Source organism: Gadus morhua, chromosome 16 (genome assembly GCF_902167405.1).
Source record: "Gadus morhua chromosome 16, gadMor3.0, whole genome shotgun sequence".
In the NCBI taxonomy this organism is placed as follows: Eukaryota; Metazoa; Chordata; class Actinopteri; order Gadiformes; family Gadidae; genus Gadus; species Gadus morhua.
In genome coordinates, this window is record NC_044063.1 from 10,999,138 (window position 1) to 11,021,367 (window position 22,230).

General features: G+C 47.1%; 2 protein-coding genes across 2 annotated transcripts; one reads left to right on the forward strand and one right to left on the reverse strand.

Annotated features, from left to right (window-relative positions):
• Positions 1 to 37: 37 nt before the first annotated feature.
• tlcd1 (TLC domain containing 1) lies at positions 38 to 5,360 on the reverse strand. Its single transcript, XM_030381473.1, has 4 exons — positions 4,653 to 5,360; positions 3,536 to 3,618; positions 2,628 to 2,710; positions 38 to 1,428 (listed from the first exon to the last, which is right to left on the reverse strand). Exons 1-4 carry the CDS (start codon positions 4,844 to 4,846, stop codon positions 1,018 to 1,020), a joined length of 771 nt encoding a protein of 256 aa, XP_030237333.1. The 5' UTR covers positions 4,847 to 5,360; the 3' UTR covers positions 38 to 1,017.
• A 3,205-nt stretch (positions 5,361 to 8,565) lies between these two features.
• On the forward strand, positions 8,566 to 21,939 carry nek8 (NIMA-related kinase 8). The gene is made up of 15 exons (XM_030337054.1): positions 8,566 to 8,711; positions 9,323 to 9,528; positions 10,071 to 10,303; positions 10,638 to 10,769; positions 11,356 to 11,564; positions 12,068 to 12,147; positions 12,601 to 12,785; positions 13,329 to 13,476; positions 14,458 to 14,534; positions 14,829 to 14,946; positions 15,487 to 15,637; positions 16,839 to 17,002; positions 18,021 to 18,173; positions 18,897 to 19,055; positions 20,476 to 21,939. Exons 1-15 carry the CDS (start codon positions 8,665 to 8,667, stop codon positions 20,502 to 20,504), a joined length of 2,091 nt encoding a protein of 696 aa, XP_030192914.1. The 5' UTR covers positions 8,566 to 8,664; the 3' UTR covers positions 20,505 to 21,939.
• The last annotated feature ends 291 nt before the right edge of the window (positions 21,940 to 22,230 follow it).

Sequence of the window (22,230 nt, forward strand, 5' to 3'; positions counted from 1 at the left end):
CCTACAATCCAATTGCGTAGACAGAAAAAAACATACATATAATGAAATAAGCTATTTATTTAGCATTTAGTCAACCAAAATAGTGTTCTCTTCGATGACTTCAGGAAATTAAATAACATGGTCATCGTCAGCACTAGCATGAAAATCAACAGATGTTTTGCTTATTTTCAGCAATTTCATATCGACACACATCAATTAATTGGCTACCGGTTAACTGTTTATGCATTTAATGATATTCAAAGTATTATAATAGATTTTAAAATAAATTCATATTTATATAACAAGGTCGTTTTGAAGAAACACTTTAATGTGTCAGAGCTTTTAAATCATGAACAAAGTATCCTTAGGCTTAATGTAAAATTTAAACAAAGTTTTCATATTTGAGCAAGCCTCTCATGAGGCTCCATTCCTTTTCTCTACACGTAACCAGCGACATCAGTGTCATAGTTGCGTATAATGGTGAATGCTTCATTCCACAATTCAACTTTTCAACTTATCCACGTGAGGTCTTGGTTCAGATTTGTTTCGAAATATCAAAACACTGATTGTACTCTTTCGTGCCGTTACCCACACCTTCTTGACTATTTCAATTTGGACGATTAAGATTGCAGCTGGTGCTACAATTAATGTCCATGTTCTGTTTAAAATTTGAATGTGATCCGCAAATGGCCATGTGTCTGTCTCCAGGCAGGGAGCCCCGTAGGTCACTTTCGAGGCTATAGCGGTGAAATAGTGTCTCTGTATCGTAACCTCCTCAGCCACACAGTGGGCCTCATACAGAGAGAAGGCACAAGATCGCAGCCCCCCCACCCCCCTACTTGGTTTCCAGTTAGCTGTTGTCCTAGCCGGAGTACCCCTCCCCCTCCTCCCAAGTATTTGTGGGCACCATTTTGGTTAGGTGTCACAAACGGTAAGCTCTAAAAACCCCTCCCCCCCCCCCCCTAAAAAAACAACCCTCCTCCCGCCCATCCCCCCTCACAGAAATACAGCAGGACAACATCCCCCTCCCTGGTCCGATCAGTCGGTGAGGAACTTCTGAGTCATTGGGGCGGGTTTGTGCGTCCCGTTTTGCGTGCCCGTGCGTTTGGGGCGTGGGCAAAAGTCGGCGCGCAGCAGCCGGTAAAAGTAGACCAGGATCATGCCGTTCATCAACACCATGGCGGCCAGGAAGAAGCTGGCGTGGTCCAACCACGAGTAGTTGTACACGATGTACCAGGTCAGGTAGCCCTGGGCGCTCAGCCGGAAGAACACGTAGGTGAAGAGGTTGAGCATTTTGTTGACCTGGAAGGCCGGCGAGGACATCTGTTCGGCTAGCTTCAGCATCAGCCTCAAGTGTAGGGTGACGCTGTTGACCTCCACGAAGAGCGCCACCACCGCGCCCGACACGTAGAGCTTGGTGAAGAGGGCGTACCCGAAACACCAGATGACCTGTGGACGGACACACGCACGCACACGCACACAAACACACACACACGAGTGACAAGGTGCTACATGGTTCAGACTTCAGGCATTTGACGGTGGACTCATGGTGGCAAAAGAGCGAGATGTTAATGAAGAATGTGTGGACATGAGCATGTTAAGAAAGGTCAGCTAATTAAATCCAAGCAACCCGGGGTGGAGGTTGGTGTGGTTATCACTGTCTCGCTCTCTCTCTCTCTTTTTCTTGCACCGTGTTAATGTCTTTCATTGCTTTCAGCAACTACACACATTTGGTTACAGGAGAGATGTTACGCTAATCCGAATAGGAATGGTTCATAATATGAAGCGATTGTTGTCGTGTCACCCTATTAAACCACCAAACCAAGGTGGGGATGGGCGTCACACACACACACACACACACACACACACACACACACACACACACACACACACACACACACACACACACACACACACACACACACACACACACACACACACACACACACATCTAATTTGCTGTTAAAATATTTCCTCTTAGTGTAATGGGCCTTTCCATAGGAAATGTGATTCACTGTGACCCCTAAGGTATTATCTATAGTACCCAATTCCCTGTTTATACCGCGCTTATACCGCAAGACTGCTTCCTCAGATTGTGAGTGTGCCTTCTGTTCGGGGCTCACTACAGTGCTGCACCCTTTGTCTGCTTGTCGTGTTGTGTGGCTTCTCTTCCACACATTTGATTATAAATACAGTAGAGTTTGTGAAAAGTGGATTGACATTGCACGTTATGCCTGACATCAGGTAGTACTACAAGGGTACCGCCCATTATATGGGCCGTTTTCACAGTATGCGATGTGGAGCTCATAACATTAATTATGGCTATGTTTGATCTAGGTATATGGTAGTGCACCAGTATACACACAACTAACACGTTGACCATGCTGGTGCTATTACGGCTGTAAATAGGACCAACCGCTAATATTAAAACAGGTTACTTTGCCATATGGGCAACCTGTACACAGAAGTAGTGGACATGTCAACACAGGTCCAAACAAATATTAACTCAGTAATATCAACAAATTCAAAAAATCAACAGGATTCAAATTGCCCCCTAAACATTTGAAAAACAAAGCCAAAAAATGTAATCTATACACAGATACACACACACACCCACCCACACGCTAAGGTCTCCGTGTGTCCCTCACCAGTGTGTGATGAACTAGGAACTCCCATGATCCTCTAGCATGACCGGTAAGAATGATGTCACCTGCATCCTGTACAAAGTACCCTATGGGCGGATAAACAGACAGAGTAAGATTATACATTTGATTTTGAAGCTAATTATCACATCAGTAGTTCTCTGGACAGACTTATGTTGCATAACATGATGTCATCATGGCGACCTCCTTTATAAGCTGTTTGACATGCATTGTTGAGCAGTGGAGATAACAGAGGCACTGTGGGGACGTCTGCATGGGCCCACTCTCTGCCTCATACAAGGCTCCTTCACATCAGACCCCTTGTGTATGGTTGTTAGCGTGGGTCTCCGCAGACTCGTGTTTTCATAGTGACAACAAACACACAGACACACAATCCTCGAGTAAGCAATTGACGCCCACCACGAGCCCCTAGTAACCAGAATAGGCCAGCATTATTACCCTTGATGATTGCATTAAGTCCCGCCCTCTCTTCCAACAAGTGGTTAAGAGCTTAGTTGTTTTAGTTTAGGGTAATTGCATCGTCTAAGTGTACTACGGCCGCTCTGTTGTCCAGGGTCCTGAGGCTATTGTTGGTGGGTGGCGGAAGGTGTCATCTATTTTGTGAGTCATTACAAAATACGGGTGCACAACACCACGTGTCTCTTGGGAATTTCCATGCTGGCATCCATCGGCTGGAGCCTGTGCTGTTGATATTCACTTGTTCTCTATTCGAGTCTCATAACGGCAAACAAATCTTCACCTAGGTGTCTTGCAAAGCTATTGGCAGAACAGCTGTTTGAGAACCCCTGTGGATGACTCATAGCGACATGTCACATGGATACAATGAGATGTATATGGTCCAATCAGGATAGAGGTTGTTTGGAAGGCCTTGTCTAGGGGCTGTAGCCACTGACCTGTTGAGACACATATGAGTAGGTACGACACCGGGACGAAGTAGGAGTGCAGGTTGTGCACCGTCTCTGGATATATCAGCACACTGGGGGGAGGGAAACAAGGTGTTGCTAGACAGCTCTACAAGCGTTCCTTCCACACAAAGCCTGACTAAGAACCAAAAACATCTTAAAAACACGCCGCCTTGAAGGTACAGCGGGGGTTGTAGTAGGAGTAGATGTTAGGAGTAGAGTCATAGTTGAAGTAGTTGTAATCATGGTATTGCTATCAGCCTGTATAGTAGGATATGTTTTGTGGAGCAGTGAAGGGAGGAGGTTAAGTCTTGCTTCCTCCCTCCTTGCTCAAATATGAATGAATGAAAGAGTGAGGTTAATGGCTAACTTGAACACCTCTCTAGAAGGGATGATGCAACGTGTTTACAATATATAAAATATGAAGCAGTTTCCTTGATCGCTTTCCCTTATTTGACTGTATCCCGTGCAGTAGAGTATTAGTAGAGAACGGGCCTTGATGTAACAAGTACCGAACATAACACATTAAAACATGACATATCAACTTTGACTCCACCCAGGAGATCCTCTGACCTAATTGTACTTCCTCTGCATTACTGACGGGCAGGTTTTTCCTGTTCAACTGTTTGAATGGGTTAAGAGCTTGTGTTCCCTTTCGTTTTTCAGTTCTTCCTACAAGTACGAACACAGCTCAGTGATACAAACCCAACGACCGCACGAGGGGGGAAACCAAGCCAGAAAAACAGGGCCCACACCCCGAGTGATTCCAGGAGAGGAGACGTCAGGAAGTAAACACTGAGGGGCGCTTTGTGTGTTGGGTCAAACTGTGACCTCCCTCCCCCCCACACTTGGTTATGCCATTGTCTCTCTTCACCCCTTCCCTGTCTGCAGACGCTCTGTGGCACGGGCTGTTACTGACACACACACACACACACACACACACACACACACACACACACACACACACACACACACACACACACACACACACACACACACACACACACACACACACACAACCACACACAGGCACACAACCACAGATCATGTGCAGCCGTTAAAGTGAATGAACAATGGTTCATGGTGAGCCAAATGTGTGGGCACTTACCAGCTCAGGGCCCAGGCACCAGTGAGCAGGGAGTGCACCAGGGACACCGACAGGTTCTTCCACTTCCAGGCGCGGAACTCTTCCCCGCGCACCACCTTGGGCACCGGCAGGTTCTGCAGCAGGCGGTGCGCCACCCTGAACAGCAGGGCGCACACCAGCACCACTGCACAAGGGTGGTTCAGCAGCACCTCCATCCTCTCGGCCAACCCCCCGCTCCTTCTCTTGGTTTTTAACTTCTCCTTCCTCTTCTCTGTGGCGTCCTCCTTCTTCCTCTCTGCTGCTCTGCCGCTCTCGACGATGTCACGCTAGTGTTTGTGTCCAGAGGCGTCTCTCTCTCTCCACGGCGGCCTGTCGTCAGACGCGGTCGGATGGGCGGGGCGGGGCCTCTTGCTGGGCTTTCCAGCGGTCTGGGGAACAGAGGAGTGAAGTTAAGTTTCTCCCCTGTGGCCTCACCGTCACCGGTTGCCTTTCACAACAACAAGAAAGTCCCGTGGTTGCCTTCACGCTCCTCCACAGCAGCTCCTGACGTGGTCAGCTTGCTGAGGCTGAAGAGGGAGGCAGGCTGGGGCTGGGAGAAGAGGCTTGTGGCTCCAACATGTGGCTCTTTTTAGTGTTTCCTTCTCTCCCTGTGCTGTGTGCGTAGCTGGCCCCCCTAGCCTGAGTGACAGAGTGGAAGGGGAGCGGTGGAGACAGAGAGAGACTAGTGGGCGTTGGCCTGCCTTGAGAAAACCACGGATTCAAGGAGGGGCCGTCTCTCTCTGTGTACTCTACTACACATTTCAAAAAGTAGAGCAAACCAATCAGAACATACCAATTCGGACTGAAATAGACCTCGATGGAATAATGCAGTGACTTTTAATGTTTTGTGGTAATATTAAGTCACTTTTGTCCTAGTGTATAATTTAACTCGTTCGGTGTTATACAACAGTTGTGTAAATCACACATGGTGATTTCAGCGAGTACGGGTGAGTCTGAAAGTATCACATTACAGATGAAACCCCCTCCCCTTGATGGCCAACAGGAGAACTAGCTAGTCGCTGGAGACTAAACACGGCAGTAATTACCCACGGCTGGCCCATCCAAGGGACGAACAACTAGGAAATAAGATCCTGGCAACGCGTCAGATCCTGTACATTGACTTTCTGAAGTAAGCCTAAACATAGCCTTTTAGAGAGTCCGGCTCTGAGCCTAACTACCTATATGGCTTTGATTATCACTGTTGCCAAGCACCTCCACTTCTGTTTTCGTTTATGCACGTAGATGTGTGTGACACGTGACCCTTACACGCGGTTACACTTTAATTGCGTTCAATGCTACTTACTTTTTTTATATCCCTTGGGCCACTTCAACCAAGTCACATTTTATTGTGAATATCGATCACATCGATGATGGAGCTACTTCTACAACAGCTGCAACTTATCTGACAAATGGACTGTCATGTGATTGCCACACCGCCAGATGGCAGCAAAGCCTCATTGAAGTTTAAAGGCACACTGTGTTCTCTTGTACAGCCTAGTAGCACAGATTCGCTCACTAAAACCGCAGGGGATTTTTTTTTTAAAGATAGAGCATGTGTGTCTTTGCAAGATTGTGATCACAAAAAAGGCATTGTATGGTAAAATAGCACAGTAGGGTACGGTTGCAATGTTGCATGCCCATCACATTCTGTGTTGTTTATAATTTCAAGTGTGCTATATCAATAAGTTATAGCTTGTTCATGTCTGTTCTTGCATTATATCTTGTTAATACTCAGTAGGCCGATAGGTTAGTATTCATCTTGAATCTTGAAAATCGATGGAGTCTGTATGCCTATATGCATTTTCGGTATTCAGTATTATTATTACTATTTTCTTAATACTTTGGTCCGGGTTGAATGTATCTTAATTACAGTAATTAATGATGTCAGTTTCCCCATAGTTCCTGGTAATTGTTAGTTTTACCCCTAAGAGATAGAGTTTTAGTCTTGGGAGAATGCTCATTAAATTGTATTACCCTACCAAAATAGTTGGTCTACTTACCCGGTAGACAACCTTTAAATTATTAACAGTTTTAAACTGACGTAAATTTGAAATAAGACACGACAAGGATGTAGGTCTTTATTAGAATAGTTGTTATTACATATACAGTAATACAATCTGAGGACGTATTATATGATATAGACCTGGACGAGGTGTTAATAAAACTGTTCTATTTGCATGGATTGTATTTCGAAAGTATCTGTGTGCTTGGTGACAGTTTTATGACCTGGAGATTCTTCACAGTTAGACAGCGGTTGCCTCAAGCCAGGGTTGCATGTAGGCCTACCTTTGATCATCCGGTACTGGGGGTTAATAGGTTTTCTTGGGAATTCTAATAGGCTGTAAACAGCCAAACATTAACGAAGGCCTGTCTTAGTACAAGCTTTGCATTGTGGCTCGATGGGAGAAGTTATGGGTATACTTGAAGGCATTCCAACCGACATTATCCTCCATGTTGTTTTGATGCAGTGGCTGTTCCTAATGACCGAGTCTGCTGAGGTTCAGATGAGAAACGTGTCCCGGAATGAACTTGTTTGTCTTTTCAGAGCAAACAGAAACCCAACACACATGAACAAAACCAGCACATATGTCTCACTCAGAGATCAGGTTTCTGGTTTCAGTGTGGCGATAAGCTTGATGATCTTTGGGTCTGGTTCTCTCTTTGTAAGCAGAACAGAACCATGTAGGACACACATAGAAGAGACCACTACCACCACCATCACCACCACCACCACAGCATACGTACATAAACCAGCCTCAGGGAGGGAGATGTGAGAACGTGTGGTGGGGTATATATATGCAGAGGTTTCAGAGGAATGATGGAGGAACGCCGCTGGTTTCAGTCTGTTACTGTATGCCTCCAAGGTGCATTCCAACACACTGACAGCCTCAGACAGATCACGTGCAATCCATCATGAAAAGCCAAGTATGTCACCAAGCCGGTTTGTGGAGAGAGTCAGATCTGGTCTGAAGGTTACACACAGGACTTTAATTTCCCTTATTGGTGCAGGCACTGACCTCCTGAGGAAGTTCACTTTCATTATATTTAATTCTCCCGCAATCTTGTCTTCCCGCCTGTCTTTACCTACCATTAAAATACTGGCGGAAGAGAGTCAATGAATATCCTTAATATAGTGAATGTGGGTGTGTTGATGGGTTACTTCGAAAGGGGGATAATTGTGTGGTTACTGCCAGCAAAACAACACAGGCCAGCCTTTGTTGGCATTCAAAGCATTTATTATGACCACCGTCAGGGAGGAGAGGGGAAACGGTAGTCATGGAGCCTCCATTCTGCAGCTTATCACCTTAATAAGCAGCCGTCTAGACAGGAGAACTACCTGCCCGCTCCAGAATCTGCCATATTACCAAAACACCCAGTGCCTGCCTGCCTGCCTGCCTGCCTGCCTGCCTGCCTGCCTGCCTGCCTGCCTGCCTGCCTGCCTGCCTGCCTGCCTGCCTGCCTGCCTGCCTGCCTGCCTGCCTGCCTGCCTGCCTGCCTGCCTGCCTGCCTGCCTGCCTGCCTGCCTGCCTGCCTGCCTGCCTGCCTGCCTGCCTCCCTGCCTGCCTGCCTGCCTGCCTGCCTGCCTGCCTGCCTGCCTGCCTGCCTGCCTGCCTGCCTGCCTGCCTGCCTGCCTGCCTGCCTGCCTGCCTGCCTGCCTGCCTGCCTGCCTGCCTGCCTGCCTGCCTGCCTGCCTGCCTGCCTGCCTGCCTGCCTGCCTGCCTGCCTGCCTGCCTGCCTGCCTGCCTGCCTGCCTGCCTGCCTGCCTGCCTGCCTGCCTGCCTGCCTGCCTGCCTGCCTGCCTGCCTGCCTGTCAAATACTTATTATAACCAGAGAGTAAGTGACTATAGAGCACCATTCAGGAGAGTGATTGTGAGGATGGTTTTGTCTGAGAACAAGTACCACTTGGTATTATGTTTGTCCATAGCCGCTCCATGTAGGAGGAGGGGCTTGTTGCCGTGGAGACGACGGAAATGTTGAACCCCGAAAGCAGCGATGGAGAAGTATGAAAAGATTAAAGTGGTCGGGAGAGGAGCTTTCGGGTAAATGGAAACTCGTTTGCATTTAACGACACTATTACCACACCAGCGCTTCTATTTGCTGATTATAATAAGCCTTGGGGATGAAATAAAACGCTTGTCTTCCACGGAAAGTGATGCGATGCGGTCGTCTTCTACGGCCATGGAAAACTTTCTCCCAAATCCCCATTCTGTATTTCGACAACACATGTCCATATACAAAGATAATCGGTGTTCGTTAAAATTCAAATGCCTCAAAACCAGGTGGCATTTCATTGTTTTGGTTATATTTTCATTTGATAATCATCATCATCATCATCATCGTATTGTAGCATATAATTAACCAAATTCATGAACCAAGTCGAAAGCCATTTTATTTATCTATCCAACTAAACTACCGCCTAGGGTCTCTAAGCGAATTCTACTTGACAATATCCCCACTTAGCATTTTAAAACGATAAAGACATCTAATAAACATATTCCTAAACGCATACACCTATTGCATAACACTAGATTTCATTGCGTAAGATGCCAGATGTGAAGAGATCGATTGCTCATCATGTACTACACACTCAAAACTTAAGGTGCCTACGAATCCATCCGCTAAAACACTTAATCTCTCCATCACATCATAGCATCGTGCACCTCTGCCGCCGACGCGGCGACGGCGCGGCCGTCATCCTCAAGGAGATCCCCGTGGAGCAGATGACGCGCGACGAGCGCCTCTCTGCCCAGAACGAGTGCCAGGTCCTCAAGCTGCTCAACCACCCCAACATCATAGAGTACTATGAGAACTTCCTGGAGGACAAGGCCCTGATGATAGCCATGGAGTATGCGCCAGGTATAGCGTTGCATGTGGACGTCATCCCCCTTTCCTGTCGCTTATTACACAGTCGCTCAGTGCTGCGTTCCCACAGTTCTCCGGGTCTGTATTGGCTGGACAAACTGTGTGTCATATGTGCCTGGAAGGCATAAATAGCACTTAAGATTTTTTGGGGGCTTTTTCGTGTGTGTGTGTGTGTGTGTGTGTGTGTGTGTGTGTGTGTGTGTGTGTGTGTGTGTGTGTGTGTGTGTGTGTGTGTGTGTGTGTGTGTGTGTGTGTGTGTGGGGGGGGGTAAAATTCTTTAGTATTTTGTTTATTTTGTATTCCATTCTATTCAAGCAGCCAAGTCATTATGTGTGACGTGTAAATCATCCATGTGACACATACAACATGATACATTTACAGTTAGGGCATTTAGCTAACACTATTATCCAAGGCGACTTACAATGAATAAGTCGCGGTAGGACGATAGTGATCTTAACGGCTGCATCGATGAAGGGACTCTTAAAGTCATCCACGTGACCTGTGATGGTGATGATTATGTCTGCACCGACCACCAGGGGGCACCCTTGCGGACTACATCCAGAAGCGCTGCAACTCCCTGCTGGATGAGGACACCATCCTGCACTTCTTCGTGCAGATCCTGCTGGCCATGTACCACGTGCACAACAAGCTGATCCTGCACCGCGACCTCAAGACCCAGAACATCCTGCTGGACAAGCACCAGATGATCGTCAAGATCGGAGACTTCGGCATCTCCAAGATCCTCGTGAGCAAGAGCAAAGCGTACACGGTGAGCTGGGTTGAGACCCGACGCGCGCGCCACACTGGGATCAGAACCCCACGAACAACAATGATTCTCATTACGTGTAGTTTAACGCACAAGGAAGGGACGTGTCCCAGTGTGTTGGTGATATAAAGAAAGAGACATACAAAATAAAAATTAACTACTGTGCAGGAAATTTACTAAGACCTTTGAGAAAAAACACATACAAAATAAATCTTAATCCAAAAATATTGAAGTGCAAAATATAAAGTGTGGCAGTCTGCAAATATATATTTTTTTATACTACTAATAATCATGATGACCACTAATGAGAGCTCCTTTCCGTGTGTCCCGGCGTCAGGTGGTGGGCACTCCCTGCTACATCTCTCCAGAACTGTGCGAGGGGAAGCCCTACAACCAGAAGAGTGACATCTGGGCTCTGGGCTGCGTCCTGTACGAGCTGGCCAGCCTCAAGAGAGCCTTCGAGGCCGCGGTACTGGAACACACACGCACACATAGACACACGCACGCTCACACAGACACATAGACACACGAACACATAGACACACGCACGCACACACAAACATACGCACACACCCACGCGCACAAACGCACGCTAACATACAAACAACCATAGACATACGCAAACGCGTACATGCATGGACACACACACAAACACAAATACACACACGCACGCACACAAACACACGTACACAAATGCACTCACTCACACACACATACATGCATGCACACACGCAGATTCATGGATGCACGCACACACACACACACACTCCTCTGCTTATTAGTCTTAAATTGTCTAGCCTAAACTTTCATAGATTAGCTCTGCAGATTTCATTTCCTTTTCATCATGGGCGTTTGAAGTGTTTTCCGTGAAAGCGTGTGTGTTAATGATTAGCCACGCTGTGTGTGTCGGGGGTCCAAACCCTCCTCATTAGTGTTCAGATCGTTTCACTAATTGAACGGTATACTTTGGTAGAAGAAATACTAGACGTCGATGATGTAAAGGTTTCATCCACCCTGATCCGGTGTAAGAAGTCTGCGCCGCGTGTGCCTTGCAGAATCTGCCCGCTCTGGTTCTGAAGATCATGAGCGGGACCTTCGCCCCGATCTCGGACCGCTACAGCCCCGAGCTCAGGGGGCTGGTGCTCAACATGCTGAACCTGGACCCCTCCAAGAGGCCCCAGCTCAACGAGATCATGGCCCTCCCTGTGTGCATCCGACCGCTGCTCAACCTCTACACCGACATAGGCAACGTCAAGATGCGCAGGTGATACTATTTATCATTTATTGTCGAAGGATCAGGCAAAGTGAGCATTTCACTAAAGTTGTACTTGTATGACTTTGTATGTGATCAATAGAAAAAATCTGGAAACTTTTAAACGAATGCATCAAAGAATGTCTATGTTTTGTCTCGTGTTCCCTCCACAGCCCCGTGAGTAAAGATGAAATGTCCTCTATTGACACCAAACCAGAAATATTTGGAACTAATATTAATGATTTATGCTATTATGGTTTTGTATCATTATTATTAATGTGGTACTGGCCTAGTTGTTTAAAATGGAAGTAGCTGAGGCATACTTCTATTGCTATCAACAAAAATAACAAATTCAACAAACATTCATATTTGAAAGGTCATTATTGTTTTATAATTATAAAAAAATCCTACTCTCTGTAACCTGCTGAGGTACCCCATTAGGGTACATGTTCCCGGGGTCAGGAGTCTCAATATAGAGAGCTGACCATTTCCCCCCGTTCCCCTTAACCCTCCAGAATAGAGAAACCCCTTTCCAACGTGCAGCACGGCCCCCATGGTAGACCGGGGGGCAGGATCCCTGGCTCCAGGTCCCGAGGTAGGTCCCTATCCCCGAAACAGCAGGCATGAGAGTGTTAACCAAGGATTGGGGAAAAATCAATTCATGACAGAATTGCAATGGTTATCCTCTATGACGATGAATCGATTCACAACTTCTAAAAGTCTTTCCAACTTACACAAAACCTTTTTGTTGCATTTCTATTCAGTATCTTTTCCCTTTTGTCTTTAGTTTTTCTTCATGTCTTGACATTATTGCAATCAGTTGATCTTTTTCTCATGGTGCTTTCATGCCATAGTTTGCCACGGCACCTTTCTTAGCACGCAACATCGTAAACCCTGGAATGAGCACGCCTGTGTACCCCATCAACCAATCAATGTAATCGTGCGATACCTAAAACCCCCCCCCCCCCTCTACTGATACCAGTGTTCCCCTTGTGAGGCGTTCTCATGGATGTCCCCGCGTCTCTCCCTGCCCCCCCCCCCCCCCCAGACGGAGCCCTGGGGCTGGGCATGGGCAAGGTGCACACGCTGCCCCTGTCCTCGGTCTACACCTGGGGCAGCGGCATCGCCGCCCCGCTGCGCCTGCCCATGCTCAACACGGAGGTGCTGCAGGTGTCCCTGGGACGCACCCAGAGGATGGGGGTCACGCGCTCCGGCCGGCTCATCACCTGGGAGGTGAGTCCGGCTGGGCCTCCTGACCTTTGTTACCTCGATGACTGCAAGCAGGTCGGAGAGAGAAACTGGTCCACTGTGCTGGCGTTGTGTGGCTTCACACAACATTATGTGGCTTGTTCAGAGGATAACCCCCCCCCCCCCCTTTTACAGGAAAGTGTGGTGGCGAGGGTATTTCTTTGCTCATCCTCCTCGTATAAGATACCTTACCGTACCTATCCCTACCCGCTGCAAAATAACCCGTTCATGTATTGGACTCACAGGTTGCTTTGAATCAATGCACATTTTTAATGACTAAATATAAATAGTGAAATATTCATACTGCTGATGCTGATGGTGGTTTCAAGTACCATGTTTATAATATATATATTATTAATTATATGCACGTTAGCAAACCACAAATAGAAGTCATGATTAAGCCAAGAAACGTCCGCGCCATCCGCCCCCATGCAAACAAGTCGACCGATAGCAGTGTGACCCGGGCCAACTAAAGATAGATCACAGCAGGACAGTGAAAGAAGGTCTGTGGTCTGTGTGCCGTGGCAGGTCCCGTCCGTTGGTTGCGGCGAGCCCAGTCTCCCCGGCGGCATGGAACCCATGCAGCCTCAGTTCATCTCCCGCTTCCTGGAGGGCCAATCTGGGGTCACCATCAAGTCTGTGGCCTGCGGGGACCTCTTCACCACCTGCATGACAGGTGGGCCAGACCTTCCCCTTTACTTGGGCCCAGTATAGAACTGTTGCTGCTGTTATGACTTATGACCTGTGACTCACACTCATAACACGCACGCAAAATACACATACTCGCGCACACACTAACACACACATGCACACGCACACACACACATACACAAAGCAATATCAAAGTGTGGACATAATCACTTACTTCCACTATTTAATCCATCCATTACCGTGGATCACTTCCACATCTAAAATTTTCAAACCAATCCCACCAAAAACTTGCAAGGAGGCTTTTTTATTAGCAAGGCGATAATACTGAGAGCTTACTTACTTACAGTATTCTACCTACAGTATGTAAGCCTGTAATGTCATATTTTCCCCTAACCCTATCTCGTAAGCAGCAGAACATACACCTCTTCTTATACCTCAACATAATCCCCTTATTATTTAAACACAACCATCCCCGATGTTACGCCGAAACCAACGCCTTTCAAGAGTGACTTCAACTTTTAGACCCAAAACGATTAAATAGTTTAATCTAAATCTTGACATTTGGGTTGGGAAAAGCTCTGTAGGAGTGATTAAATCCACTGGTAAACACATTTCTCCTCGCAACACCCACGTAAAAAACCTATCCTCTGAGCTCCGCCGTGTGCCGTACAGTCCAGCACTTCCCTGTGAGGTCGTGGGTCAAAGACGCCTCTGTGTCTCCTACAGGAAGCGGCCATTACTCCCCCGTTGACAGCAGATAGCTCAGAATTGCAGAATGTATTCACTCTTCAACCCCCACCTCCCAGCCCCCCATTCTATCCATCCTCCCCCAACTCCCCAGCTCACTCTTCTCTGCTGCGAAGGCAGATTAGTGTTGTCATATAATCCCTTGTCAGGGATTATACACTTTGTGTGGGTCCACATAACTATCACACCCCCACTCAGGGACTAATAGTCCCGCTAATTCCCTTGACTCTAACTTTCACTTTCACTTTCACTCGGGCAGACAGAGGCATCATCATGACGTTTGGCAGCGGGAGCAACGGCTGCCTGGGTCACGGCAGCTTCAACGACGTCAGCCAGGTGAGGAGTCCTGGCTCAGTGAAGGGGGTTCACGTCAGAGTTCACCTTTGGTTTACATGCACTACGTCGTCTTCTTCAGTAGGTCCGGATTTGCGTCTGATAATGGGATTATTTTTCCAATGTGCTCTGAATGGAAAGATTTGAATAATGTATTCCTAAGAAAATTATTTAAATCTATTAAGTTGACTTGAGGTGATTACTTGAAGAGAGTGTTTAAAAGAAAAGTGTAAAGTAGAATTGAAAAATGATCTCGGGGTGAGATCCATGTTCTCCCCTCATGTCGTCTGTCTCTAGCCCAAGATAGTAGAGGCCCTGCTCGGCTACGAGCTGGTGCAGGTCTCCTGTGGAGCGTCCCATGTGCTTGCTGTGACCAATGAGAGAGAAGTGTTCGCTTGGGGTCGAGGAGACAATGGTGAGCCACCCTGAATTTAAATGTAGCTCATTTCCACTGTCATTTTATGAAGTGATGTGCAAAATTCAGTATCTGGGTTCTTTTCTCATCCAAGTCTGATACATATTTATTTAGAGCGTAATCATGTTATTCTGTCTGACACCAGTCAGACAGAATACCATGATGTCCTAGTGAATGTTTACGCTCACACACACACACAATAGTGTCCCTTGTTTCCCTTTTTGTCCTCAATCCAATTAAACGCTCACAGATGCAATCAAAATACCGCCCACGTTTTGGTCTCATGCTAAATACTTAAATCCGCCATAATATTGCATACGTAAGTAAGTTACGAGCTAGATAACATTTCACACAGTCTTTAATCTCCACACACATGCACACACACGCACACAAATACACACACATGCACACACACATGCACTGCGAACGTCTTCATAATTGATTTCCCTTGCAGTTCAACACAGGTGAAGTCCATCCAGGTTGTCCTGGGGCTCTCTGCCTTATCTCTTCCATCCTCCATCTCTCACGTCACCCCTCCAGGTCGCCTGGGGCTGGGCACCCTGGACTCCCACTCCTCCCCCCAGCAGGTGGCCGTGCCTGCGGGCTTCGAGGCCCACAAGGTGCTGTGTGCCGTGGACTGCTCCATGATAATCAGCACCCAGCACAACATTCTGGCCTGTGGGAGCAACAGGTATATCCTTCGAGATCATTAACACACACACGCTCTCGCTCGCTCGCTCACTCTCGCTCTTACTCACTCTCCATCTCACTCTCTCTCCCACTCACTCTCTCACTCATTCACTCACACACACACATCTCTTAATAACACAGTGAACACACACTCTTCATATTTTCTCTCTCTCTCGCTCTCTCTCTCTCTCTCTCTCTCTCTCTCTCTCTCTCTCTCTCTCTCTCTCCCTCTCTCTCTCTCTCTCTCTCTCTCTCTCTCTCTCTCTCTCTCTCTCTCTCTCTCTCTCTCTCTCTCTCTCTTAAACACACACACACGCCTCCCATAATGATACAGCGGAGCGTGCCTCAGGGAACCAGGTGTTGGACGGCCCGGCCGCTGGTGGATTAGAGGACAGATTATACACATCAACGGTGGGGCCGGCCGGGGCATCCTGCGAGACGGCATTCCCCCATCGTGACTGGGTCCGCGGCGCGGTCGCCGTGGCACCCAGAGTGCGCTGTTGTCTGTGAGTTAGGGCGACAGCCGGCACCAGGGCAGCTTGTCTGAGCTCAGAGCGGCGGCGGCGGCGGCTGCATTGTTGGGATACCTGTGGTTAGACACCTGTGGTTAGACACCTGTGGTTAGATACCTGTCGCCCAGGTCCTCCTGTTCGCACAAGGCAGGCCGGGTTTCAAACCAAAAGCTCATCGTGAAAATATGTCGCGCTCTCGTTCTGCTCTATTTCTCTGCCTCTCCGTCTCGTCTCAGCCCTTCAATCTCACATGTTGAAATCCTGACCGCTGTGTGTGTGTGTCTCACTCTCACTCTCTCTCTCTCTCTCTCTCTCCCTCTCTCACTCTCTCTCTCTCTCTCTCTGTCTGTCTGTCTGTATGTCTGTCTGTCTGTCTGTCTGTCTGTCTGTCTGTCTGTCTGTGTCTGTCTTTCTGTCTCTCCGTCTTTCTCTCTCTCTGACTCTCTGTCTGTCTTTCTGTCTATCCGTCTTTCTTTCGCTCTGACTCTCTCTGTTTGTCTGGCTGTCTGTCCGTCCGTCTGTCTGTCTGTGTGTGTCTCTCTTTTTCTGTGGCTCGCTCCCTCTCCCTCTCTCTCTCACCACACATGCTTTGGTTGTGGTCCTTGTCAATGTGTCTCTCTCTCTTTTTCTGCTGCTCGCTCTCTCTTTCGCTCTCTCTCGCTGGTGTCCCCCCCCCCCCCCCCCCTACAGGTTCAACAAGCTGGGCCTGGACCTGATCGTGGCGGGGGAGGAGGCCCGGGCGAGCGACCAGGTGGAGGAGGTCCACGTGTTCACGGCGGTGCGGTCGGCGCCGCTCAGCGTGGAGAGGATGGTGTACGTGGACATCGGCACCGCCCACTCCATCGCCGTCACGGGTAAAACCACGACGCTGGGGACCCCCCCACCCCCCCACCCCCAGAAATAAATACCTACAATCAACGCCCTAAGCTCATGATTATCACTTCCGAAAGGCGCAAAAACAAAACCACATCCTGGGCGATCGCTGCCCGGGGTCTCTGCTCTTATCCAAAGATTGTACAGAAGGAATCAAATATATTGACTTACTTTCTATATACATCTATGTGTAGATCTATAGGTATTGATGAGACCGCTGAGATCACATTGTAAAGGAGTTTGGAGAATCTAAATGAAATTACAATCGAAGCAGGATTTTTGTCTTGATTGTTCTGACTTAATATTTCAGGAGATTGACTTTGTGTTGCAATCCTCTCTTCATCGTTCTCTTCAATGCTGCGGTGAACATGTACGACCTTAAAACTGATAGACGCTTCAAACAAAGAACAGAAACATGTTTTAACTAGAGCTGTCAAGCGATTAAAATATTTAATCGTGATTAATCGCATTAATGTCATAGTTAACTATTATTAATCGCGATTAATCGCAAATTCTTTTTCTATGCTAAATATCCCTTGATTTTTTTGTCCCATAATTCTTCTCATTTTAATTCTCTTATCAACATGATGAAGTGCATCGGCTTGCCTTGTGCAAATGATTTTCTATTGATAACAACATTGGCATATACTGATCAAAACAGGACGATACAAAAAAAGAGCCTATAGTGCAAATAAACGACTGCTTTGAACAAATGTCATTTGAACATAGCAGTCAGGCTACTGCTTCTTTGTTTTGAGCCAAAAAAAAATATTATTATTATTTTTTTTTTTAATAAAATAATTACGTTAATCGTGCGTTAATTTTTTTAACGCCGTTAAATTTGGTTTGCGTTAACGCCGTTAATAACGCGTTTAACTGACAGCTCTAGTTTTTACATAAAAACCGATGATTCTTGGTCGAGATACCAGAATAGATTAGAGCCATTTTGTTACTATTCACGTTGTTGACCCGTTTCCATGTGGGTGTGTCCCCGGGCAGAGAAGGGCGAGTGCTTCACCTTGGGCAGTAACCAGCACGGGCAGATGGGCTGCAGCTGGCGGCGGAACAGCAGGGTGCCCTTCCTGGTGCCCGGGCTACAGGGCATCGCCATGGCAGCCTGCGGCGACGCCTTCTCCCTCGCCATCGGGTCCGGTGAGGGCGACAGAGAAATACGATTTGATTCGATTATTATTATGTAATAATCTTATTATTATTATTAGATTATATCAGGTTTTTTTCATTTTAGATACTATTTTCATACACTTCAAAAGGTTAAAGTAGCAATATAGGATCAATCTTTTCTAGTGTTTTCTTTTTTTACAGTGCTTGTTTGTCTCACCCTATTTGACTTTCCTGAATTGTTTTCATTCGCATATCTCCCACTTTGAACATCTCTGATACATTTGTTACATTTCTTCATGAATACATGTGATGTTAAATCTATGTTATTCATTAATGAATGTGTATTCGGGCCTAATCTGTAGCAGATGAGTGTTTTTTATTCATTAGGCTAATGATGAGGACGCAGCAGCAGAGGGTTTTAAGCCGGTGGTTGTGTGGGCGTCTCAGAGGGGTCTCACTGGGCCCTGAAGATGGCGTCTTGCCAGGAGAAGACATTTGTCTTTCATGGACCGGATTAGTATCCTGGGTAGAAGTGGATTGTTAACGTTCAAAAGATTCAGGAGTTGGGTGAGGGGCAGGAGAGGGGCAGGAGAGGGGGTGAGAGAGGTTCTGACCTGTGTATCTGTGTGTGTGTGTGCGTGTCTCTCTCTCTCTCTCTCTCTCTCTCTCTCTCTCTCTCTCTCTCTCTCTCTCTCTCTCTCTCTCTCTCTCTCTCTCTCTCTCTCTCTCTCTCTCTCTCTCTCTCTCTCTCAGACGGGGAGGTGTACACCTGGGGTAAGGGCGCGCGCGGACGCCTGGGCAGGAAAGAGGAGGACTCTGGGATACCGAAGGCGGTGCAGCTCGACGAGAGCCACCCGTTCACGGTGACGGCGGTGGCCTGTTGTCATGGCAACACCCTGCTGGCAGTGAAGCGTAATATTCCACTCATTACCTTTTTTTTCTTTTACCGTACTCGTATGCCGTTGCCGCGCGTTGGTCGAGACGCTAGGTCGGCCGACTAGCGTTCGCTAATGTGTCGGTCCGGAGAAGCTCCTGAGAGGAGATACCGAACCCGTCCTGCTCCTTTGGGGGCTGCATCGGGGCTCTGAAAGGCCCGTTTGTTCGGTGGGGTTAAACTCCTCCAGAGGGAAGTCCCCAGAGCTTACTCTCAGTAGCTGTGTAAGAAAGTAACGCGGCTCTTTGTGTGCCGGCCAGCACCCGGGGCTCTCTCCCTGTCAGCGGGCCTAACTCACTCGGTTTATGTGCCTCACACACGAGGAAGGCCTGTCGGGTTGACTTCATTGGGCTCTGGCTTTGTTTTAAATGACCTTTCATTGGCATTAGCAGATATGAGCTTACTACGAGTTGTCCAGAAAGAGAGCTCCGGTATGCACATTGCGAATTTAATGAAATGTATCTGGACAACTTTATCTGGACCAGTTATCAATAAAATTAAATTCCATTTTATTAGTATAGCCCTTAATCACAGTTACATTCTCAAAGGGCTTAACAGGCCATATATTAATGACCCCCCCCTGACCCAAGCCCCCTAAAGGGCAAGAAAAAACTCCCTTAATTAGCAAGGAAGAAATCTTGAGAAGGAACGCAGAGTGGGGGATCATCAGTCATCAGTGAAGGGTTTATGACTTAGTGTATTGTGTTCATTTAACACATATATAAGCACTGACAATTAAATCAACTGTATACAGTTGGAAATACATAGCAAAAGGAAGGTTCACGATAGTGAAGGTGGGATTACACTACTCCACACCGTACATTGATGCAGACAGACAGGAGATTACGTTGCGTCAGATATCATCACCATAGAGGGCAACAGTTGAACTAACTAATTGAGATGTCTTTAATGCATGGAGGCTTCTCTGCTAAAGAACCGCTGAGTCATGTCTTGCCAAGGCGACAGTGACACAATACAAGCATTGACAAGCATGTTTCATGATTTGGTTGTTGATTATATGTAGCGCGAAACAAAACCTTTTTGTGTCTCGGTATTGATGTCTTTAGTGAGTTTCAGTCATGACCTCTCACTTTATGTGGTCACAAAGAGCATTGGGTAGCAGTGTTCTTTGTCTCTTTACTCCATGACTGGAGTTGAACTATTCCCAGAATGCTGACGCGTGACTCTAGTCTCTCTCTCTCTCTCTCTCTCTCTCTCTCTCTCTCTCTCTCTCTCTCTCTCTCTCTCTCTCTCTCTCTCTCTCTCTCTCTCTCTCTCTCTCTCTCTCTCTCTCTCTCTCTCTCTCTCTCTCTCTCTCTCTCTCTCTCTCTCTCTCTCTCTCTCTCTCTCTCTCTCTCTCTCTCTCTCTCTCTCTCTCTCTCTCTCTCTCTCTCTCAGCCCTGCTGGAGGAACCGGTACCACGATGATGTCTGCTGTCTCTCAGAGAGTTGCACACCTAGCCTCCACTTCCTGCAGCACATCCCTGGCTGTGGCGTAAGACGACAGGACGGCTCATCACAGAAGAACCGGTCCTAAAGCCAACATCTCTCATTCCCCTCCCCCCCACACGCCAATCACACACTTCGCCTTTGGCTACGTTTCTACAGAACCCAAACAAAGAAACACGAAGGAGCCAGATATCTCCAACGCTCAATCGAGTGCTTTTTCCCTCAGCCTGCTTAGGAAGCGGGTTTGGGCCGTGCGTTTCCAGAAAACGTTGGACGACGTGAGTCAGGATCACAGGAAGTCAGTGCGTTGGGTTCCCTCAAGCGCGGAGCTCATTGTGCCGGTCCCAGGCAGGGGTCAGCCCGCCTGCCCGCCCGCCCGCAGAGGCCCCCTGCAGGACGTCCAACGGGCCTGATCTCAATTAACCCGGCGCTGAATGAAGTGACAACGAGGCGCAATGTGTTGAAAAGCACCCAGGCGCTAGCTCTAGCTTTAGCGCCAGCGCTAACAAGTTGTCAGTCAAACGAAGCGAGCAACGGGATTAATCTTAAGCACATTGTCGGTGGCCATGTTGTGCCTCATTGGATTAGCGCACACACACGTTTGTCGGCCGGGCATAATGGTATATAAAGCAGATAACCGTGTGTTGTTAATCCCCATACACACACACGTATTGTGTATGTTAATTGTAGCATGTTGATTGCGATTTCACTCATTGTGTTGTGAAGCTTTGTCTCAGCCTTGTTGTGCATTATTCAAGACCTTATGTGTATTTACACTCCACTTTGGCACAATCCTTATTGCTATGTTACCTCTGTCTGTGTTTTAAACCACTGTTGATCTGCCGCTCTTCTCTTAGCCCCAGACCTAATGTGGTCCCTTGTTCAGAGGTATGTGTGAAGCACTGTGTGTTCTTACACACTGCATTGTGTGTGAGAACACACAATGCGTGTGTGTCAGATGGGTAGGCTGGTCTGATCTTACCACAGCAGGATGTCCTCTCAGCTTCTCTTTCTATTTAACTGCATTCCACATCATTTAAACTGGTGCCGTACATCATGATTTCATTGTGTGCCATAGAGATTATATACGGCTCTATAATTGACATTTTAGGTAGTTCAATCAAATCATGCCAATTAAAGACTTGTTATAAGGAGGTCTACAGCTATTTTCTACAATCATAAACGTCCAGGCTACCGTTGTTGTTTTTTTTAAGGATGATGTAATGATGCTGTAATTCAGTGAGAATAGTGATGTAAAAGACTAGCTCATTGTAGTCATTGTTTATTTTGTACCACCATGTTTTAGAACCAGAAGTACGATCAAAATTGACCTAGACCATTTCTGTTGCAACCCAATTTATTTTAATCATGTGTATTTGCCATTGGAAATGCTATAAATTTATATTTATCTCAATTATTGAGTGTGTTTTTACCACCAGAGGGCGGCTTTCACCACTTGAGAAACGTGTGCAGGTTAATAAGTCATTTACAGACTTCATTATATTCCAGCTTTGATTGGCACGGACATATAGGGGCTGCTGTGTCAAAAGACTGCTTCTAACCCATATCATTGTTAAAATCCATTTATGTATATTCGGGATTTTTATAGAGATACCGAGGAACAATATTTAGAATTCAATTACTACGATTATGAAAGGCGTTCCCCCAGAAAGGCTGCAGAGACAATACTGGTCGCGCATGCAAA

Bases quoted from the DNA above. Each gene is read 5' to 3' on its own strand.
- nek8 (XM_030337054.1), top strand. From the start codon at position 8,665: ATGGAGAAGTATGAAAAGATTAAAGTGGTCGGGAGAGGAGCTTTCGG. The intron at 9,529-10,070 runs GTATAGCGTTGC...ACCGACCACCAG, and splicing joins AGCCATGGAGTATGCGCCAG to GGGGCACCCTTGCGGACTAC. The intron at 13,477-14,457 runs GTGGGCCAGACC...TCACTCGGGCAG, and splicing joins CTTCACCACCTGCATGACAG to ACAGAGGCATCATCATGACG.
- tlcd1 (XM_030381473.1), bottom strand. From the start codon at position 4,846: ATGGAGGTGCTGCTGAACCACCCTTGTGCAGTGGTGCTGGTGTGCGCC. The intron at 2,711-3,535 runs GTCAGTGGCTAC...ATCCGCCCATAG, and splicing joins ACTCATATGTGTCTCAACAG to GGTACTTTGTACAGGATGCA. The intron at 1,429-2,627 runs GTGAGGGACACA...GTCCGTCCACAG, and splicing joins TCCTAGTTCATCACACACTG to GTCATCTGGTGTTTCGGGTA.